This window comes from Pezoporus wallicus, unplaced genomic scaffold, assembly GCF_028554395.1.
Source record: "Pezoporus wallicus isolate ANWC-B61680 ecotype Strahan unplaced genomic scaffold, APGP_CSIRO_Pwel_v1 contig_161, whole genome shotgun sequence".
NCBI classification, from domain to species: domain Eukaryota; kingdom Metazoa; phylum Chordata; class Aves; order Psittaciformes; family Psittacidae; genus Pezoporus; species Pezoporus wallicus.
The window spans coordinates 6,249,806-6,273,146 of NW_026642654.1; the positions used below are offsets into that span (position 1 = coordinate 6,249,806).

A 23,341-nucleotide genomic window follows, 5' to 3' on the forward strand; every position below is an offset into this window, starting at 1 on the left:
AGATTTGCATATCCCACATGCCCTTGGTCATTGTGCTTGTAGTAAGCGTAGTTAAAGTCCTTCCCAAATCTTCACTCGCAAAGCCAAGCCATCAATCAATCGTATTCCCTAATGTCCTATTTTATTTGCAACAAACGTAAACATCCATAATGCACGAATTTGTCATTATTAACCTACTTAGATGAATCAGACTTGCTTGTATTTATAAAGCAGCAAGAAATATAAGAGAAGTCTTGCATGCTTTTCCCCTCTTTCAGAAGCTTAAGCTGAACCATCTAAAAATATAGACCCATTTTTCTGCACAAAGAGAAACATTAATATGCTGCAGCTCCTACTCTGTGTGCATACAGGGAGGTAAGACGTATTCAACTGCCCCTACATTTTGACTTTTTTATGTTTTAAAATATTCTTTAAGAAGAAACACGAACAAAAGTGGAGGAAAGCTTCACCGAAACTCAAGTCCTGTCTCTGAGGAACACCAGCAAGTTCCATGTGTAAAAAAAAAAATAAATAGAGTAGTTAAAAAAATAAATAAATAGTTTCCACTCCAACACTGCTCTTTGGCAGACTCGCAGTTTTCCTTTGACAGCTTCCAACAAGATGACAGAGACAGGATAATGAATGAAAACTTCCTAAACTGGAGAAGGCTCAGAGGATAAGAAGAAGAAATGGCAGGAGGGGGAACATAAGAATAAACAAATATGCAGGAGCAATGGTAGAGGCAACAGGCAAGCCAACATTTGCAAAGGGGAAAGAAGATTTTCAATCAGTTGAAGAGCCTACGGCTAAACACTGAAGCTGGTATTTGCCATTCCTCCAACTTATTTCAATGAGTTTTTTCCAAAACAGGCTGCAGTGCTTCAGGGATTTTCCAAATACAAGGGGGAAAAAACCCAACAAACAAACGAAAAAAACAACCACCTAACCAAAAAGAACACAAAAACCCACAAGAAATTTTCACTGCTTTAATAGTTAAATAATTTTCTTAACACACAGATAAACAGAGCAGACCTTAAACCATTTCCAATTTAAACTAAAATCCAGACAGTCAAAACAGGACTCCTAAACTGACACAACTGAATTCTAGATGCAGCACATGTTCTTGGCCATGGGCTCCCCAACCACCAATGAGGTCAGGTGTGCACAAGTGACGGCAGCACTTCCTGCTGATGAAGCACTGTTTAAGTTACTTTCATTTTTCATGGCAAGTACTACTGTATTTAATACTTTCCAAAGTGATGTGAGCTTTAGTAAGACAAGGCCAAGCAACACAGCATGGAGCAAGTAGAAATCAGAACGTTCTCTATAGATAAGATATTTTTAAAGGTATTTTTAAAAACTCTTCTCTTTATACTTTTAAAGCAAAGGAAGAAAGATACTTGAAGTTATTCCAGCCCATCTTCCCTGCCAGTGGAGAATTCCCAACTGCATGCTTTCTAACCCAGGGTAAAACACCTAAGTGGTAAACTTCCATCGCTTTCTCTGGGAGACTTCATCTAGTATTTTCAGAATGCGGTCCCACTTACATGCATTTATTATTTTGCTCTTCTAAAATCACCGTTACCTGCGAGGCAAACTACGTATTTCCATTTCTTCTAAGTTTTCTTCATAAACCAACCTACTCAAGCCCTGATAAATTTTTTGCTACTGTCCTCTGAATTTCTTCCAGTTGGAGCAATATCTTTTTGGCAAAGAAGTAAAGATGAGATTGCCAGGTGGAGCTGAACCCATGCCACCAAGGGGGAATTATTACATCTTTGGTTTATATCTTTACAAGTGTAAACCAAACAGTACTAATTTTTTCTTCTTGCCATTAGGCCAATTTTTCCTCAAGTGTACCAGTGAAAATCAGAAACACAGCTCACATCACTGACATTCACATACATTCAAATATGTATATCTGTAGCTTTTTTAATGCACTTAGCTAAAATGAAACCTTCTAAGCAAAATATGCCTGTGAAAGTTCAGACCCCAAACATTTTTTTAAAATCTTGGTCTCAACTATTACCCTGGAAACAGAATTCTTCTGGGCATAAATTTCTTAAGTTTATCATATGATACAGAAAAGAGGCTCCCTTCAGTCTTGCTATTTGTTACCTTTTAAGCAAATCTCCTTTTTTCTTACATTTTAAAAAATGAAGCAAAGCAGGAGCATATGGTCAGAAAAATATTATCACTGTTCTTCCACTTCCCCCAGCTAAAAATCCAAGCATTATTAATAGAAAAACTTTTCACAGGAAATCTCCCAACTACTTTCCACAGAGAGAAAATATCAGATTCCAGTCCTCTCAATCCAGCATGTTCCATTAACTTTAAATTAAAATAAATGAAAAGAAAGGACAAGAGCATATAGAAGAACAACAAATACAGAAAACAGAATTTGTTAAATTGCCACTTCATCTTCACAGGTCAAATCCCTTTTCAAGTAGTGCTGACAAAGACGAAAGGCTACATAAATTTTCTTTTTCAGTGTAGCAATCTAAAAACTGGATTTAAGGAACCAATATTTAAAGTGCAAACATACTGCAATGAGACTTTCTGTGTCCTCGCATTTTTTTGTATTAAGACTCACATCTTTATCACTTGGCACTAAATTTATCAGGAAGACAGAGTAATTAATGCTATATGCAAGTGCCATACAACCCTAACCTACCTGGGAACTGTGGATGCTACCGTTCAGCCAGGAAACAGCAGAGTTTGCCATCAAGAAGCAATACTGTACATGCCACAAAAAGCACCATTTTACCTCTGGAAATGCCTCTAGTATTTTCTGATAGCTCACTACCAAAAAAGACACACTCACTGAGCAATCTTCTTAAAACAAACAAAACAACAACAAAAAAAACCAAAACAAACAAAAAACCCCAAAAGAACAAAAAACAAATGAAAAGGAAAAAAAAGATAAAAAAATACCCCAAACATTCCTAATCCAGAAGTTTAAGAAAAATTTTATATTTGAGCTATTAAAGAGAAAAGCAAAAGTGCACAGTATATCATAAACTTACCCAAACAATGTGTAAGAAAGGCTAAACTGAATAGTTACAAGGACCTGATATACAGTAAATGTCTATTTCTTCTTAAAGATGTTTTATAAACCATTTCAAATATAAAGAACCAAAGTTCTTCAAAGATTACTTTATGCACTATTTAAAAGTGCACACATAAAAGAAACATAGTAAAGCACATGCAAGGAAACCAAGACCTGAACTTTAACTAGAATAGTTTACAGTTGAATAACTGGATTCCAGGAAAAAAAAAATAAAAAAAAAATCAAAAGCTAATAAAAAAAACCCTTCAGCTATTAATGAAATATTTTAAAGCACTGATGCCTTGGTAAGTTCACAAAACAAAGTCTTCTGGGAAAGCATTAAAACTATTAGAGAAAATAAGAACCCAGCCTCCCCACTAAAGTAGAACAACTTTACAATGGCCTTTCTTTCCTTACTAAAGATAAGTTAAGGAAGATCTTTCTGCAAAGGCATTAGAGCCACAGCTCTAAATGTCACGCAGGCCAAGAGCTGACAGAACACATCAACTTCTAGAAACAAAAGCAAAATACATGACAAGGCAAAACTTGACAGTAGCCCTAAAGCTTTGCCAGTGTTAATAGCTTTGGCATCTGCTCCAGTCTGAACATGTCCTCTCACTTGCTTACACATTCCCAACTCATTTCAGCTGAAATCCTCAGTGGAAGTTTAGCACCCTAGGGAACTAAAGGGATAGTTCTATCTAAAAAGAATACCTTCCAGATTTTATTTTATTTTTTAACAGCAGAAGGCTGCATGGCCCTGGCTACATTTTTGATGAAACTACTTACAACCAAAATATGTGGGGTGCTACATGGAAACAGGAGAGGAGAGGGCTGTTTTTACTGCCAACATGCTTAATCAGAGTTGGATACTTTATCACACTGTACAAATGCATAGGGCTTATTTCATATATGGCTATGACCATAAAAAAACCACAGCATCCCAAATTATTTCCAATTACTGTACACTACTCTTGTAAGCTCTTAGAAAACTAGACCTCCATCAGTGAACTTTATGGACAGATTTTCAAAGTGACCAGTTAACAACACTTTACTGGTATTAACTTCTAATAGGCAAAGTTACATGAAGCTGTAATTTTGTTTATAATTCTTTTCTAATAATTAAACAGGAGAACAAATAGCTAAGATTTTTGGTAAGAACAGCAACATTTTAGAGCTTTTAAGAGCCTTCTTGAAATATAATACATTAAAAAGTTTTTCTAGGGAGGGGGTGCAGCTTTTAGTACATTGCTTTTTAAAACCGCCTAAACATCACATTTCCCAGATCCATTTGCCTAATGAAGTCACCATATTGTGATTAATATATGATAGAAAAGGGGGGGTTAGTCAACAGAAGGTATCAATTAGAAGACCCATTCTATTTTCCCTTCCAGATGAGCAATCTGCCTCTGTATGGGAGATTCAGGATAACTGACTGACTGACACTCGGTAAGGATGACTCCTACTCTGATATATAATATCAGGTAGTATTTGTACATCCAGAGCTAGTCTAATCAATACGACCAATATGAAATACATTTCACTGTTGATAAATACAGCTGGGGCTAGACTCTCCCTCATCGATATCATGACTGCATAAAAAGAGGACAGTATCAGGAATTGAATGGGACTGCCATAATTCCCATCAGCTGGAAACATTCCCCAAAGAACTGATTATGACCAGCTGGCTGCAAACTACAGACATTTGGTCTAGCATTTGATGCAACTCCAACCCATTGATTTCAGCATGCACAGACTTCTAAAGGCTTGTAGAAGTCTGGGTCATCTCCCCTTCCTAGCCCTGGTTTAAGAGTTCTGGGGGTTCAAACAAATCTGGGACTTAATCAGACATGGGAAAGCTCCAGCTAGTAGGATGTAATCAGAATCTGCTCTTTTTGTGCCCTTTGATTAATGCGAAATTGAGGCTGGAAATTCTCCATTCATAATTAAACTCCTATTCTTCTGTTTGGCTCACTGAAGAGTGCTCTTAAGTCTTACTAGCTTCAATTGCAGGACTGGTCCCCAGTGGATTCTATTGTCGTTATAGCATTATGTTCGATTTTGTTTTCCTGACTCTCTTCCCTGAGAAGCAAGAAACCCTCTCTTCCAGGGGCACTAGAATCTCGCTTTATAAAAACAAAGTGCGAAAAAATGAAGTAAAAGCAACATGAACACAGAGTACACCAAGTTGGGTTTTGCTGGTTTCACAATTTTAAAGCAAACTGATATGAGTGTTTTACAATATAGGTTATAATTACTTAATTGTGAGAAGCTCTTATACAAGAATTGTTGGAAGAGGGTTTTCTGTTGGGCTTTTTCTGCTTTTTGTGGTGCTGTGGTTTTTTGGTTTAGGGGTGGGGGTTTTCTTGAGTTTTGCAATGGGAAAGGCTAGCACATGAGACATTTTCCATTTTTTTAAGAAAAGCGGTTGTTAAAACACAAATTGTCTTAAACATGAAATGCTGTTATAATTCAGAAATACAACCTTTGTAATGGCCTTAAAATTTCAACATGTTTTTCTTAAGTAATTCTTACCAAATTTTTGAAGAGTGCAGTTAATTCCTTTGTAAACACAGAAAATTTTAAAAACGCTGTTCCCAAATCTGGGTCATCCCTGCAAACACAGTTGCCTCCAAATTTTTCCAGTGCTTGCGTATACTGTTCTTCATTTTCCACATGAGCTTCAAAAAGAGCAAAATATAAAAATATCAGTAAATAAAAGGTTACTGAAATTATAACTGAGCTAAAAAAAACCCACAAAAACTCCAAACTTTTCAGATCGCTTGCTAAAAATATTTAATTGATACAATGAACATTTATTATTTATGTTTCAACACAGATATACCAGAAGTATGACGTATCTCACTAATTCTGGTTTATGTGTATCTATCCACATGCTGTACAAAAGACAAAGTGTCAAGACAAGACAATCATCTGACAGGTGACTCTAGAAAGACCCACAATATTCCTGCAGTATACTGGAGACCACATAACAATTCTCAACTCCTTGAATGAACTTTTAGAGTCTTCTATTAACGCTTCTATTAATTTTAATGGGAGGTGTTATGTTTAACTGTGTGCTGAACAACAGAACAGAGGAGATCAAGCGTGTTACCAGAGTCTGGGATGGCTCAGAAGGTAACAGATCCAATAAGACTCTCAGGCCATCTAACGAAATGCAACTACAAGCTACATTACAGATGAGGACAAAATCCATACCTATGTTAGCTGCCTGATTCAGAGGACCAGTGGGGATCTGAAGCAAATCCTAGCAGTCTGCATTTACCACAGGCCAGCTCAATTCTCAAAGCAGTTTTGGTTCACAACAACTAGATTCTTTTCTGAGACAATGAAACCAGAAGTGGTCCAGTGCTTAACAGATACAGCAGGTTCTGAATCACTGTTTGTGCTGCACCATCCAGCACACACCTAACAACTGGGTCCTTCAGACAGCTTTGAGCTGAACGTGTTGGGGGATTATTCAGCACAGATAATGAGATGAAATCTAGGCTTAAAGCAAGTTCCCCGGATTCAAATATAAAATAAATCTGATTCACTCCTAAGACACCAAATTACTTGCTTGTGTGAACAGGCCTAAAAGTCCTTGTCAATTTGATTTGTGGAATAAAAGTCTTTCTGAGCCCAAGCTTCGTAACCATGTCAAACTTGAGCAGGTGGACAAAGCACCCCATGCTGGCACCTGAGAACGTTAATGTTGCGTATTTCTTATTCTAGCTGTGGCCAACTTCTGATGCTTCAAAGGAAGCCAGGAGAAAACCCCACACCCTAGAAAACAAGTTATGCATTAAAAGGAACAAAAACCCTTCCTAGGTCTTTACACGAGACCAGCATAAACCCTGAAGATTATTTAGAGAGGATTAATCTGTTCAAATAAGCAATGATCCAGTTTCAAGCCCATTTATATTCACCAACACATTTAATATCCAAAGGGTTCTTGATGCAACGTACTTTCTCCAAATTTCTATGAATTAGTTATGCAATAAACCTGTTCAGTAAAGGTGGCATGCTTCAACTTAAAAACAAGCCTGTCTGTTCACATTCCTATTTGGCCAGCCCTTCAAGAACTTTATTTCTCAAGTAGCTACAAATTTTCTTTACTTTCCAATATATGAAACTAAAACCCTGTGAAGCAGTGGTACAATATTGTGTAATTAAAGACTGTCATAGAGCACATACAGAACTGAAGTTACAGACATGGAATTAATTCTGCAAGTTTCTACCTTGAGTGCTTAAATTGCAGCCTGTAAAAAAAACTTTGCATACAGCCATTCAAGCCCTAGCACTGAACTGTACTTATTTCTCCTCTGCATCAACAGCAGGAGCTAAGCACTTACCAAACTTTTGCTACATGAGCTGTAGGATGAAGTAAGGATGTCCGCTAATACTACTGTGTGACATACCTGTACAAACTGGCACAGACAGCAAAAAAAGCAGGATGCGGCAAGTCCAAACTCTTCTAGTTCACACAGCTACCCAGTAAGGGAGATTATTTCCATATTGTTTTCTGCATTCTGACTGCTTCCTGCATGCATCTTAACATATTCGTACTCAGGAAAGTGGAGGTCAGGACACAACAAAAAGAGAAGCCTGTCACTGCATGAAAATAAGATGAAAAGGCTGCTACCATTAATTGTTGCAGTTAGATGTGCAAGCAGCAGATGAACCATGCTGACTTTGTACTACAGGAAACAAAAGCTTTCTACTCCACACAACGTCCCCAAGAGTCTTCAATTCCCTAGCATCTTAGGAACCATTATTCTGGATCTATGTTCAGATTAAGCAAAGCCAACAAACCAACAGATCAACAGCAGTTATGAGACATAGCCCAGAATGCTCCTATTGCAGCTATACCATTAGCTGAGCTGGTACTCTGTAAGTGCTTCTGAAGAACACAAAATTGTATTTTCTCATGGAACCCTCCAAAATACTCTCCCTTCCCTACTGTTTCTTCCCAATGGATTTAAAAAGTTTCTCTACAAACAAAAGGTTTGGAACCTACCAGAAAGACATCTGAGTCAGGTTTGTTTGAGGGTGTAGACACGTTTTTAGAAGTAAGAAACTAAATTATATATAAATTAGAGTTACTGTCTAACCCTCTATCACAGTTTCTAAGTTCACACATTAAAAAAGAAAGCCAAAACATGTGCATTTAATACTCAGGGAACCTATATTAAAACCTCAGTAAAAGTTCTCATGAGCGCAGGGCCAGTTTTTGTTCTGTTAAAAGAAACCCTAAGGGCTGCCAAGTGGTTGAGTTAGTGATATTTCTACTGGTGTAAAAGAAATGCCTCTAAACCTTTCAAGACTGGGCAGCATGAATTTAAAAACTATGCAAAAACTGCTCTGACAAGTACACTGATTATGAGGCATAGTCAAGCACTCAAAAATAAATGAGAAAAAAAAATCCTGAAACAACCATAAAAACAGAAGATAGGGTGCCAAATAAATATGTAACAGATGACACAGCTCCAGATGAATCTTAAACCAGAACCTCCACAATCCAAAGATAACAGCTTCATTATGTTAGGCAAGAAGGAACTTTTTTCAATTAGCTGATAAGAATTACACCGCAACAGCAATTCTTGTTACAACCTTCTATCTCAACACCAACATCCCCACAAGTTCTGTCAGATACTGGTGGCTCTCCAAGGTTGCCAGGCCTATCTGTTTCACATGTAATACAGGTTTTGTTAGCTCTAATTGCTATGAACTGCACAGTGAGAACAAAAGCCAACAAATGCTGTTTGTTATTCACAGAAAGCTGCTGATTCACAAAAAACAAACGCTTCAGTTATTTTTGCAAAGATAAACACACAAAACTCCATGAGATTGGCACACAGATCAAAATGCACACAGAACAGTCCTTTGTATTTTTATCAGCATTGAGAAATATCTGACTTTGTGCATCATGAAAATACTAAATTGCAGCTCATCAGTTCTCTCTTGTCATGAAGTTCTCAACATACATAACTGGAAGCCTTCAAGTAGGATGATGCTTCACAAAGCAGCAGAGCCAATGTAGTCTCTGATGCTGCCAAAGAGAGTAATTGCACCCCTCCCATGCCCTCAGCTCTTGATGATGCATATGCCTTACCATCCCAGGTGCTCATTTAATTCCAGTTAAGTTCATTTCATAGAATCACAAAATCAAAATAGTTAGGGCTGGAAAGGACCTTAAGATCATCTAGTTCCAACCCCTCCGCCATGGGGGGGGACACCTCCCAATAATCCATGTCACCCAAGGCTCTGTCCAACCTGGCCTTGAACACTGCCAGGGATGGAACATTCACAACTTCCTTGGGCAACCCATTCCAGTGCCTCAACACCCTAACAGGAAAGAGCTTCTTCCTTATATCCAATCTGAACATCCCCTGTTTAAGTTTTAACCCATTACCCCTTGTCCTATTGCTACAGTCCCTAATGAAGAGTCCCTCTCCACACTCCTATAGGCCCCTTTCGATACTGGAAGGCTGCTATGAGGTCTCCATGCAGCCTTCTCTTCTCCAGGCAGAACAGCCCCAACTTCCTCAGCCTGTCTTCATACAGGAGGTGCTCCAGTCCCCTGATCATCCTCGTGGCCCTCCTCTGGACTTGTTCCAACAGTTCCATGTCCTTTTTATGTTGAGGACACCAGAACTGCACACAATACTCCAGGTGAGGTCTCACAAGAGCAGAGTAGAGGGGCAGGATCACCTCCTTCGACCTGCTGGTCATGCTCCTTTTGATGCAGCCCAGGATACGGTTGGCTTTCTGGGCTGCGAGCACACAATGAAGCCGGCTCATGTTCATTTTCTCATCAACCAACACCCCCAAGTCCTTCTCTGCAGGGCTGCTCTGAATCTCTTCTCTGCCCAACCTGTAGCTGTGCCTGGGATTACTCCGACCCAGGTGTAGGACCTTGCACTTGGCATGGTTAAACCTCATGAGGTTGGCATCAGCCCACCTCACAAGTGTGTCAAGGTCCCTCTGGATGGCATTCCTTCCCTCCAGGGTATCAACCGAACCACACAGCTTGGTGTCATCGGCAAACTTGCTGAGGGCGCACTCAATCCCACTGTCCATGTCACCGACAAAGATGTTGAACAAGACCGGTCCCAACACCGATCCCTGAGGGACGCCACTCGTTACTGGTCTTCAGCCGGACATTGAGCCATTGACCACAACTCTTTGTGTGTGGCCATCCAGACAGTTCTTTATCCACCAAGTGGTCCATCCATCAAATTGATGTCTCTCTAATGTAGAGACAGAGATGTTGTGTGGGACAGCGTCGAACACTTTGCACAAGTCCAGGTAGATGACATCAACTGCTCTACCCCCGTCCATCAGTTCTGTAGCCCCATCATAGAAGGCCACCAAATTGGTCAGGCAGGATTTCCCCTTAGTGAAGCCATGGTGGCTGTCACCAACCACCCTGTTGTTTTTCATGTGCCTTGGCATGCCATCCAGGAGAATCTGCTCCAAGATTTTGCCAAGCACAGAGGTGAGACTGACTGGTTTGTAGTTCCCTGCGTCATTCATTTTCCCCTTCTTGAAAATGGGGGTTATATTTCCCTTTTTCCAGTCATCGGGAACTTCACCTGACTGCCACGATTTTTCAAATATGATGGACAGTGGCTTAGCAACTTCAGTTGCCAGCTCCTTCAGGACCTGCGGATGGATTTCATCAGGACCCATGGACTTGTGTACGTTCAGGTTCTTAGGATGTTCTCGAACCAGATCCTCTCCTACAGCGGGCCTAGGGTACTAGCATGTACACTGCACATGCAGCTTTACATGAGCAACAAAGCTCATCTAGGGGTCTGCCAAGCACCGGGGGTGGCAGAAGGAGAAGGTAGTCCAGACCTAGTAGAAAGAGGATAGAGCACAACTTCCCCACCTGGTAGCAGTATGACAGCTAGATAGGTTCAGTCACCTCACAAAATTTCATTCTTACTGAGCTCATGATCAAGCAGCTATTTAAAATACACAATGTTCAAGACTGCTATTTAAAATGTACTGTTTTCTCTTCTCAGAGTTACTCATATAACTCTGATTCACTAAGATGACTGTTTAAATTCTCCAATTTCACCAATATAAACTACCAGGAATTATTATATACTTACCCAGACCAGATATGTTTATGGCTTTGACAGATTTCTTCATCTTATAGAGAACAGTTCGGTCAACATCCAAAGCCTAAAGAAAAATAGAAAAATTAAATGCAAAATACTGGATTGCCTTCTGGTAAATCTGTGCCCTGGAAGCCTCCTGTAATTGTAACTATTAGTTAACATTAGACACACCCAGCACCATCTAAAATGAAACTCTTTACACAGTATCTTCTCTCAATGTTAAATTATTAAAGAAGCTTGAAACAGTTTCAAGCCATCATATATTCTGACACTGATGAAGGTACAAGCAATATTACTGCCCCAGACAGAATATTAAAAATGGAACTTAATTTCAGTTTTCCTGGATAATACAATTAATTAATTTCACTCCCAACCACATGAATTTTCTCAGTTATGCTGAACAAAATAAACTGCCTAACTCTCAAATATCTTTCACACATTTTAAAACCAAGACAAACTTTTCATCAACACAATATAAAATTCAAGTTTAAATCTTACCCAGAATACCGAAGCACTTACAACCAATTTGTTTCAAAGAAAGAAGTGGAAGCAGGCAGCCATTCTGCTTACTGAAGTGACATACAGGCAAACCCAAAAATGTACCACTGTTCAGAACAAAGATGCAGAACTATGATTATACAAGCTATTTAAAACTGCAAGAAAATTTAAGTATGAGTTCCAGAGATGGTGATGTGGTCATGTTTTTAGACCCCATGGAAGAACGATACCAAACACTACAAATTATATTACTCCAAGAGCTGTTTAGTATGATACATGCTTAAAAAAAACAAGCAAAAAGCACCAAACTCATTCCAGTTTTCATTCAAAAGATTTTAGCGAATTGCAGCTGTTACACATCTGACTTACTATTGTTTTATTGCTAATAATTTGTATAACAGAAATGTACGTGGAAAAGTCAGTCCCTAGGACCCTATCCAATCATTTTAACATACTGAATGCAAAAAGAAATATTATCCCTCATATTTATGGGAGTGTTCTTAAAGTGAATGCATTCAGACCACAAATAGCTGAGCAAAATCTTCACAGCATTCCATGGAAACCAACAGATTTAGAAGGTGCCTTAACATTATAGTGCCATAGTACTGCTATATCCTTCAGAAGTTTTACCTTCAGCATCTTTGTACTTCACATCTGAAACATGTTAGCAGGAGAACCAGAGGCCTTTTCACCTGAAATTCTGATGTACACAGGAAGTGGAAAAAAAACTAAGAAAGCCTATAGAAGTCACACACAGCTCTGTTCACCCTCTGCAGCAATTTGAATTGCATCCACTACACCAAACCTGTACACAGTGGGATCTCAAAGGTTAGATTACTCACCTGTCTGGATGGGAGTACACAAAGTAAACTCCCTCACTGTATTTGGTGAGTTCTAAAAATAACCTCAGAAAAACACCATCTGATCAGCTGACTACAGAGGAACGATAATTTCATCAAGGACTCCATCAAAGGGCAATTAACCTCTTGGACACAAAGTGAAAGGAGTGTCTTAAACTACTAGCATTACAAACAACAGTCCAAAGAGACGGCTGACAGAGTCTTAAAAGTTACAGGCTCAGCTCTCAGCTAAGACTCAGGTTTGTGTGTACAGCTCATAAACTACTTGAATCTCTGCACCTTAGTTTAGGGAAGAGGAAGAAAAAAAAAAAAAAAAAAGGACAGTACTTCTTGAAAACTTCCAACACTTGAAAAAGAGAAGTGTTGGAAGAAAAAAATGAAAAAATGCACTGGGTAAATTATAAACTTATATTACTAGGGTCAGGGGTCCAGATCCACCTATGGATTCACAAAATCTTTTGACCCATGACTGCCTCAGTCAAAAAGCAGACTCTCAGTAAGGGAAAACTTCAAGTCTTCTTCCTCAACTGAAGTCATCATTTGGTTTACAACTTCTCTCAACCAGTTCATGCTTTCACTGTGATCAGGCAGTAGCAGAACAAAGGCGTAAGACACAACATAGCCAAGGTCCAACAGAAATGACAGACAGCTAATGCCCCAGCACAACAATTTGAACATCTAGCTATCTCAGCCAGCTGTCCACATCAAAATTCCAAACAAGGACGATAGAAAAAAGCCCCACACAAACAGTACTGAGGGCTACAGTAGAAGCAAAACCTAAAACCCTAATGTGATGAACACATACAGACTGCCAGGTCAGGCTTCCTTGGGTATTTCCCTTCTTCCCCTGCCTGCCTTTTCAGCTGTGCCAGTGCAAGTGCTTAAGGAGATTTTGTAAACTACAGGAGAGACATGATCTTTGTTTAAAACGATGTAAGGAAAAAAAAAACCCCGACTTACTATTTTTCAGTTGCTCTCAGGCAGTCAACCCCTTCACACAACAGAGCCCAATGGAAAAGACAATCAGAAAAACAGGAATGAGTAGGACGACCAACATACACAGGTTCTCCTGCGGAAGAATCCTCTGGGAAAATTTCTGAACAAGAATTCAGTAGCTGCCTGCGTGCAGTGAGCACTTCTACTATGCTGCTATTTCTACCATCTATATATTTTTTTTTTAAACCCTTAACATTACATTAGTCCAAACATTTCTTCACATTCATATTCTGAATGAATATCCATTCACAACAGAATGGGCTTTGTAAGTTCAGTATGTCTGGAAACCACTACCACATTTTTATAGTGATAGCAAACACTGGGTCTGCAGTACAATACTGAAACATCCAGGGAAACAATATGACTAAAGCAAGCTAAATACCACCTTGACTAACACTGACCTAGCACTGACTTTGCTAGCAGAGGACTTTGCTCAGCTTCTGTTGAGGTAGATGATCCACTCCAAAGCCATGAAAATCAGAGACAAGTTATCCCAGGAACAAAATATCCCACCTTCATACAAAAGCAACATTGACTCAACTTACTTCTTTCCTCTTCCAGTCATGAAAGAAAAAAAACAAAACCATAAAAAAGTGAAGTAATTTGTGACAGTCAGTACTCCATGCACTTGTATTTGCATATAAAACCTAAAAGAATATTGTCATTACCAAAATGAACAAACTGTCACAAAAATACCCTACGTTTAATTCTTTTAAAATAAGAGCAGTTTATTGTTAATTGAATTCATTGATGCAACTAGTGAGAACAGGAAGAAATTTAACAGTGAAGACTGCAAAGCTGTGTACTCAAGGGAAAAATCTATATACGAACTCACAGCTCAGGCAGAAAAACAAGTCAGGAGAATAAAGGGGTTTAGCTTATCAGATGCTTGGAGAACCACCACGGGGTGCCAAAGTGAGGTAGCCATGAAAAACAGAACCATGAAGACACAGGATATCTCCTTCCACCAAAGCCGAAAGAACAAATTAAAAACAAAACAACAACAAAAACAACAACAAAAAAGTCACTAAATACTACCGACTCTTTGGAACACCCAAAAGGTCTAGGTCCAAAATGCTGATCTTGACAGTTTACCTGTGGCTCTGAAGCACTGGATTTTTGACTCTGATAAACGCTTAAAGAAAAATTATACACATAAAATGGGAGGCAAAGTAGATGTTGATTTCACCCACCAGTATGTGAAGTATGAAATAAAAAGTCTTTCTTGAACTGCAACGGTTTGTAATTATATCACTGGCAGCAAGGTGCAGATAACCAAAATTCGCTAGCTCAAGCAGATAGCTAGAAGGAATTGGAATCACAGAATCTGTGGTTTGGATTGGAAGGGTCCTTTAAATATCACCTAGTCCAACCCCCCTGCAATGAGCAGGGACATCTTCAACTAGATCAGGTTGCTCAGAGCCCCATCCAGCCTCAACTTGAATGTTTCCAAGGATGAGGATTCTACCACCTCTTTTGGCAACCTGTGCCAGTGTTTGCCCACTAAGCAAATATAAATAAAGACACGAAGTGCTAGAATAAATAAACAACAATAATAATAATAATAAAATACTGAAAAGCATAAAATGTAGAAAGAACAGGCTGCCATGAAACGATCCCTAGTCACTCACAGGTGTTTGGGCTATTACAGAGGCAACTAATGATCAGTACGATTTTGTCTGGGTAACTGCCTGCAACTTGTGATGTTCAGTTAACCTGTCAGACAGGCTGTAAGTAGCCTCCTCTCTCCAGAATGGAGAGGGTCCCATCTAAAGTCCTTACTGGTGGTAATAAAGCAGAAAAAGATACAAACGCCAAGAAATACTAAACTAGAAAATAATGTTAGCATAAGAACAGCTGAGTTAAATCTGTACCTGAGCAAACTGCGACTAGGAATAGGGAAAAACAAATAAAATCCTGGAAAGCTTTCCAAACAGGAGATGAAATGGACCAGAATAACTTTATGAAAGGTTAATATGTTTATTCCTATTGTGGTAAGAAACTAGACTTGGTCCTGTGGAAGGTTTCTTCTAGTCCTCCATTCCTTTGCAAAATCTTTTGAGAATGCTGCATTTAAGAGTGGCTCTGTATGCCTAATGGACAAAACACTGAAAAACTCTGCATCTTTAGTTCTGTATTTTAATCTTGCTTATAGGCCAAAAAATGTGGAAGGAGACTTCACCTATGTTTAATCGAAAGACATTGGTTCTTATTCACAACTAGTGTTTTAAATGGGTAATTTCGGCATAAAATTTTGACTTTTGTATTGTTCTTCATATTTTCCCATCCTTTTCTTTGTCCAAATCTTAACACTTAGAAATCAATTTAAATAAAGCAGTAGCTTTATTGTACTTTCAATTTCTAATGTATGTTTCATAAATATATACACACACTACCCAGATGTGCACACACGTCAAAATGCTACCTTCCCCTAACTTAACTGCTTTGTGCACATTCAGTACTGCCAGAAGCAGTGAAATTTAAAATGGCTTCCGACACTGCATACTTCAGCATTTCTTTTTACCCACTTAGAACGTCCAGTAAACTTCTGAACCAGAAGAAAAATGACCATGTAAATCATATAGTGGGATCACTTTGGCCTCTCATGTAATACTTCTAGTTTTGACTCAAAAAACTCCCTTGCTAGACTGTTTATTTTGGCATCTGTTTATTTCAGTACAATGTAGTCAAAGAGGCCATAATCATTTTCGTAGTCCCACTCAGTTTCAACTGATGAGCACTCAGACTTCCCTCTTTTAAAAAAAAAACAGTAAATATAGCCTTGATTGGGGGGGGGAGGCAGGGGAGAGAGGGGACAGGGACACAACCCACAACAAATTATATACAGTACATAAGAAAAGAAGCTACGTTATTGTAGAAGTGGTGCTATGCAGTATGAACTGAAACAAACTCAGAAGTGACCTTCCTTAGTGTACCCTTGTCAGTGCAAAGGTTTTTTGAACACAGGATCTATGTCTTCTGTTCACTTACTTTTACATGACTTCTAATGTTAATCTTGTGAAAGCATTTTTAAGCTAAATTACTTTTAATATCAGAATCTATGTGGCGTTGCTGCAGCATATCTAGAGATCACAGGGATCACTTGTTTGACATGTCCAGAACTAATATGCTGTGATTGGCCTGGTATTGATCTTGTTCTCCTGACATGAATTTCAAGGCATCTAAATAAATGGTGACATTGAATTTAAATATGAGAACATTAGGCAATTTAATCAAACCTGTCGCTCGTATCAGTACACTTCTTCAAAATCCATAACTAATCTCTCTTAAAATGTCACAGAAACTTAAATTAGTTTGAAAACTGTTTTACAACATAAAGCTACGTATACACTTTTTTAATAGTGAAAGCTATTAAAGACATGTTTATTTTCTATGCTTGAAAAATCTAACTTTTCATTTTTCTTACTGTATCTTCCATTAGTTTATCTATCTGCAGTTACTACACATGATCATATACACCACAAAAACCCCAATCCTAAAATTACATTCAATATGCAAGTTTTTTTACAATTCTAACTCACGTTGGGTTTTTTCAGAGCAAGTTAACGCTACCATTTTGGCATCTATCACAAATGCTTTGGACACACTGCTAATGTGTTCTTCTCAAGGTATTCAGTAACACAAGTGTTAGGTATTTGGGGTGCCACAGGTTGAAAATGTCAAGATTACAATAATGAAGTAAGTGCATTTCTGAGGTCCATACAGAGTGCAGAAGCATCAATATTCAAATCATAACACAAACTATTTTAAAGTCCTATATGCCTGAAGAGAATTTAGCAACAAACATGTCTGTGATAAGTGTATTAGAGAGTGGAACAAGCATATCAAAAAAAAAAAAAAACACGAAGAAAAAACACTTTTAAAATGACCAATAGAGAGAGGACTAAAGTAGCAACTGATCAGCAGCAAAACTTTTTTTCCTTATGTAGAAACAAGGTCTAGTTTCCAGTTTCACCTTCACAAGCTTTCGACTCCGAACAATAAAATGTGCCAACTAATTAGAACCAAACCCACCTTACCAGGAAGAAATGAGACTACTGAAACTTCCTACTTGGTATGCCACAATCTGCCCAGACATTTTAAAATTATAATGCAGCTATTCACGTCCATTGCACATTGCCTAGGAAGATTTAAGCCCACTGGGAAATACAATGTTCAAACATTTGATTGGTGCTTCCCCTTCTCCCACCTCCCAAAAAAAGGAAAAAAAATCCCCATTAAAAGAATAACCTCAAAACTAGCATCAATCCAAAAAACTATATTGTCTAACTAGATCTGTGCAATATACAGGCTTCTTTCTTACGGAAGGGTTATTGCCTCGTATGAGTAAATATATTTAATACATTCCAGGCTGGCACAAAAAAAAAAAAAAAGCATGTATTATTTGATCTTTTCAGTGGAAAACAAAATGGGAGGAAAACAAACCATTCTATTTTCATCATATTTAATTGGGGGGCTAAAAATGCAGGAAGGCAGAAACAAGATGTCCTGGGTTTAGCAGTAGCAGTCAATTTTTCTCCTCCTTGGTAGCTTGTGCAGCATTTAAACTACTGCTTCCAGCCAGACAGCTCATTCACTCACTCCCAGTGAGTGGTGCCAGGCTGGAAGCAGTCGAGGCCCGCGTCCCAACCACTGGGGGCTCTCCCCTTCTCCGCTCTCGGACAGATGGGGAGGAGAATCAAAAGAATGCAACTCCCAAGGGCTGAGACAAGAACAGTCCAGCAACCAATGTACAACAGAAATCACCACTGCTACCACCAACGACAACAATGATAAGAGAAAATAACAAGGGAAGGGAATACAATACCACCCACTGAAAAACGAGTCCGACCCAGAAGACCCCGTGTCCTTCTGGGTAACTACCAGTTACCCCCCACCCTCAGGCATGACGCGCTGTGGTATAGGAATACCTCTTTGGCTAGGTTGGGTCAGGTGTCCTGTCTCTGCTTCCCCCCAGCTTTTCCTCCTCCCTGGCAGAGCATGAGCCTCACAAAGTCCTTCGTCAGGGTAAACATTACTTAGTAACAAGTGAAAACATCAGTGTTATCAGCACTGTTCCCAGGCTGAAAGTCAAAACACAACACTGCACCAGCTACCAAGAAGGAGAAAAACTGACTGTAACTGCTAAACCCAGGACACAAGAGTAACTGAATATCCCAAAGATGATTTTGGCGCCTTTTACAGAAGCAAAGGGTATGGGGAAAAACAACATAGTAGCAGCACAAACAGAGTGTCCCAGGCTCTAGTCATTAGATGTTCATTAAATATCTTTTGTGCCAAACTCACAGTAGAAGTCTGGGTCTTTATCTTATGCAAGTGTCCTTACACCAATGCCCCATTTTTTCATGATTCAGAAAGCAATTCTCTGTAGTGGAACACAAAAATGGCCATACTGGGTCAGATCAACACCCCTTTGAACCTGATATCCTCTACCGGTAGGGGCCAAGAGCAGATGTTCAGGGCAGCAAGCAAAACACATACACATCCTTACTCAGGGTAGTCTCCCCATTCCCAACAATCAGTTTAAAAAGAAAAAACTAAGAGGCTCTCAACCAGAAACACCACATAACCCAACAGGGTATTATCAAAAGAAACAGGAAGCCCAAGGTTTTTAACTCCAGACAAGGAAAGATAAGAACTATGACTTCTCACAGCTCAGCACTAGTGCCTTCATGACTGCAGTACAGCCTACTGTGGGAAGTTGTGAGGGAGGAAGGGAAAGGAGCCCGCTCTATTTTTTATTTAAAACAGTCGAAAGTCTCTCCTAATACATTCCTTCTTACCCACAGCAGCTCCATTTTAGAAAGACTAAAATTAGCTATTTCATATTCTTGATCATTTGGATGGATTTTTTGCTGAAAGCATTTATAAAACTGGATCTGAATTTGTAAAATATCTCAAGGTATGCAATATTTTTTCTCTCTTTAAGAAACAAAGAGTCCACTGGAACAATAACAACAACTAAATGCTTGCAAGTACAGCCAAAGCAGTAACAATATTTTGGAAAATAAATTATCAAGTCATTTGAAAAATAATCCTGGAGACAGGAACCTGTATGTTCTTCCCCATACTGCACATCTAATCAACAAAGATTCAAATAAAATATTAATATACTGACTTCAGATCCAATATAAACAATTTTCTTAACCATTATATCTTTAAAATAAAATTTAATCTCACTCTCCGTTTCAGCAATCTGCATTAAAATATTGGGCCACTCAATAGCCATAAATACTTCTGTACTTCACCCATTCCAGTATTTCACAGTAAGTAATAAAGCCAGAGGCTGCTGTAGATGCTGAATGCAAATAGCAATGTCCTTCCCAAAACCAAAAGGACTCAAGAAGAAATTTGGTCAGTTAGTAAGGAAAAGAGAAGTGATCAAATAATGACTGTAGAGACAGCAGAGCAAGAATCTGCTCTTGTGCCTTACTGGGCTGGTCTTGTTTAAGAAGTAACAAGAGCATGTTTTGACTACTCATATTCAGCAAGCATAATCATTTAGCTTTTCTAGTGTATCTTTACCGGCAATCTGATATTTGCTGTAATTAATCCTCTCTGACTCAAAAGATCAGAGATATCCACAGACATTCTATCTCTGTTATCCCTCTGTTAGAAATGAACTGCCTACACTGCTGGCCTCAATCCACTTTTCTGCTACAGAAGGTGGTAAAAAGCTTCCAAAATTATGTTACCCCCCTCCAAAATTCTCTTTCCATTCTCTTATTGTTATGTCATTTCCTCCCACCATGTATTAGGTTTCTTTTTTAAATTCTCTCCAGTTTCCTTCCACTGATCACCTTGCACACTGAGGGAAGGACTTACACAAAGAGTGGAGAAAAAGCCCTCATAGGCATAGTCTTGGGCAAGGCATTCTAGTCTCTAACGCGTTCTAGCAGAAGAATTATAAAAGCTTTAATCTGGGTAATTACTTTATTTGTAGTGCGCATGTGAAGCAATGCTCCAGAACATTATATTCTACAGTAGCTATGACAATCGATTTGTATAAATAAACTCTTGGGTGTGAGACCTGTCTACTTAAGAGACAGTGAAGGTACACAGACAGACATGCAATAAAAAAAGACAGGGTTTATGGCAGAATTGTCTCTGCAAATTCCCCTTCCACAAAAGCATTATTTCTCCAGCATCTGGGTTTGTGGTTCTTGCAGGCCCAATGCCAAGGCAATCTGTCTGAACAAGCACTGGTCTATTTGGCAGAAAAATGTAGTAAACATTTTGGCTAGAAGCTATTGTGCATACAACTAAGGGTATGCACAGTGGAAAGAGGTATTACAATTGCTTTGGGAAATTTGGGAAATTAATACTTTTAAGTAAAAAGTAATTCTGCGGCAAAGGTAAAACATGGGAAACTCTGACACTGCTCTATGTTCTATATAAAACTACACTTGAGCATGATGACTTTGTACAATGGCTTTATTTTTTTACAAAGATGTGAGGCCTCAAAATCAGAGTTCTCTAACAAACCACTTCCATCATTGAAGAGAGATCTCAAATGAGAGGTTCAGAGCCTACAAAATATTACATCATTAATACAAGTCACTACATGATACCGTTGCATGCTGAACAAAAAGGGTGCTGCATCTGTGTATTAATCACTCCATTTCCATATGTTCCCTCACTACAAGAAGTTGGAAATGCAACACATACTTAACCAGGGATCAGACACCAAGCATTTTTGCATAATAAAACCTCTTGCCTAAGAGAAAAGAACAGAGGCCGCTTATGCCAACTATTTCTCCAGAACACATCCACCTCCCGCATTAAACCATTTTTATACTGATAAATCTATTTTCCTTTTTATTTCATCACCAACATTGCAGCTATCTGCTTTCAAAGGCAATATGACTATACTTTAAATACAGAGGTCATAAGCAATGTAATAAACTTGATGCACTTTCTACGATGGCTCATTTTTTAAACAAAGATTGTGTAAATCAAACTCCCTTATTATTTAATTGTTGCTTAATTTTCCAGCTGTACTAGCCAATTCCCGATACCCACATCCATGTATTAGTATTACATGGTTCAACATCCTAAGATACATCATTACGTAAAACAAAGTAACATAGATAACAAGATAAAGTTCTAGTGACAACTGTCTTGAAAAGCCAACTAATCTTTAATATCCCTCAATCCATGTAAAAATTCTCTGCTTCTGGAGAGTTCCTTTTACAATTTAATACATACTATAGTTAACCTTTCAGTTTCATTTACCAGTTCTCATATGAAAGCCCTGTGTCAAATGATAGAAGTTCTTAAAACAAGTAAATTAACAACCAAAGCAACAATTAAATAATAAGGGTGTTTTATTTATACACCCTTTTCTCTTGAAACACTAAAATTGTTTCCATTTTACAGTCGCTTCCAGACTTCAGCCTGCAATTTTCACTCCAACCTCTCCATAATTCAGCACACCAACTTCAAAAACCTCTGCAGGGTCTCTCAGTATTAATACAGTTTTCCCCCCATTAAAAACAACTGCCTGATATCATAATTAACAGCAGCTAATGCAAATGTAAGATTGATTGCCGTAAGTTGGCTAAACTTTTGATAACATCAATATCTGCCCCTTTTGATTAAATTGAAAAATAAATTGCACCAATTTCATTTTTTTTTGGATGCTTTGTCATACTGCAGATGTGGGTAAAGAGCTCATTTTTATTATATAAATGAATAAACATAATATTTTGTGAATTTCCATCTGAGAATTTGTTTTTCACTGAAAGAAAGCATCCAAACCGTATCATCTATTGTCATTCATTTTAGGTGCCAACTAGAGACATCTCAAGACAATATTACAGTCTTAAAAACAACAATCTTAAATTCTGCTGGAATTTCAACAGCTATCTCTACAACAAAAATTAACAGGCACTCCTGTCACTAAGAACATCTTCCAAAATAATCCAGTTACAGTTATTAGTGCACCAAATAGCAGACGTAAGATACCATTTACATCATATTTGACATAAAACTAAAGCCTTTGCCAAAATAATCAGGAAGTTCATGTACACAGAAGGTATCTATAAAATGGAGTACACAGTACTTTCCTATACTACTGATCATTAGGAAGGTAAACTCACACACAGCTGCTACCTATGCCGAAACACTGAGCAACTTCTACATTTTAAATTCAAGCATCTTAGAACAGAGAAGCACACCCAGGTCTATCAGCATTTCTTAAAAGTCCTTAAAAAAAGTGGAAACAGGTACTGAATCAACTGACTGAAAATGAAGAGAAAAATGCCTGAAAATATGTAACCAAGCACCATCTGTCCATGCACCATCAGCACATCTATAGGGCTTGGGGGAGAAGGAAGGTAGTGGCAAACCCTACCACTCCATCCCTAGCAGAGAAGACTGACTGAAAATACTTACATGAAAAGCTCATCATCCACAACTAGAGCAGTTAAGCAACAGAAGAGAATGAACTAAGCAAAAGACTGAATGAAACCAAACAATAAGCAGCTTACAAAAGATTTACTACTTCATTGCTTCTTCAATGCTACTCTCTTCAGCGCAGCTAGCATCTACTCTACATGGAGCTCAAAGTGTAGGAGGACTCTGCTGGTGTTTTTCCTGTTGTTGTATAACATACACCTACAGTTCCGGAAAACAAATTATTAAAAACATGTGCTTTGCAAGACTCTATAGTTTTATAGCTAAGGAAATATCCACTCCTATTGCTAAAGCCAAACAGTAATCCTGTTTGATTGAAGGGGATTAAAATGATTAGCAAATGCATTTGTTTCTGAGTTGCCTTCCCTAGAATACAATCTGATTTCCCT

The 23,341-nt window shown here is 38.4% G+C and overlaps 1 protein-coding gene across 4 annotated transcripts in view; it reads right to left on the minus strand.

Annotated features, from left to right (window-relative positions):
- ASAP2 (ArfGAP with SH3 domain, ankyrin repeat and PH domain 2) overlaps positions 1–23,341 on the minus strand; it is a 90,754-nt gene that overhangs the window by 56,890 nt on the left and 10,523 nt on the right. For all 4 annotated transcript variants that reach the window (XR_008975209.1, XM_057431884.1, XM_057431883.1 and 1 more), the window contains exons 2-3: positions 11,152–11,224; positions 5,564–5,709 (exon numbers count right to left, since the gene is read on the minus strand). Coding sequence is in view for 3 of the 4 variants with exons in the window: in XM_057431884.1 (XP_057287867.1) it covers positions 5,564–5,709; positions 11,152–11,224 (219 nt within the window). In the remaining variant the exon portion in view is untranslated. The remainder of the gene's footprint in view (positions 1–5,563; positions 5,710–11,151; positions 11,225–23,341) is intronic.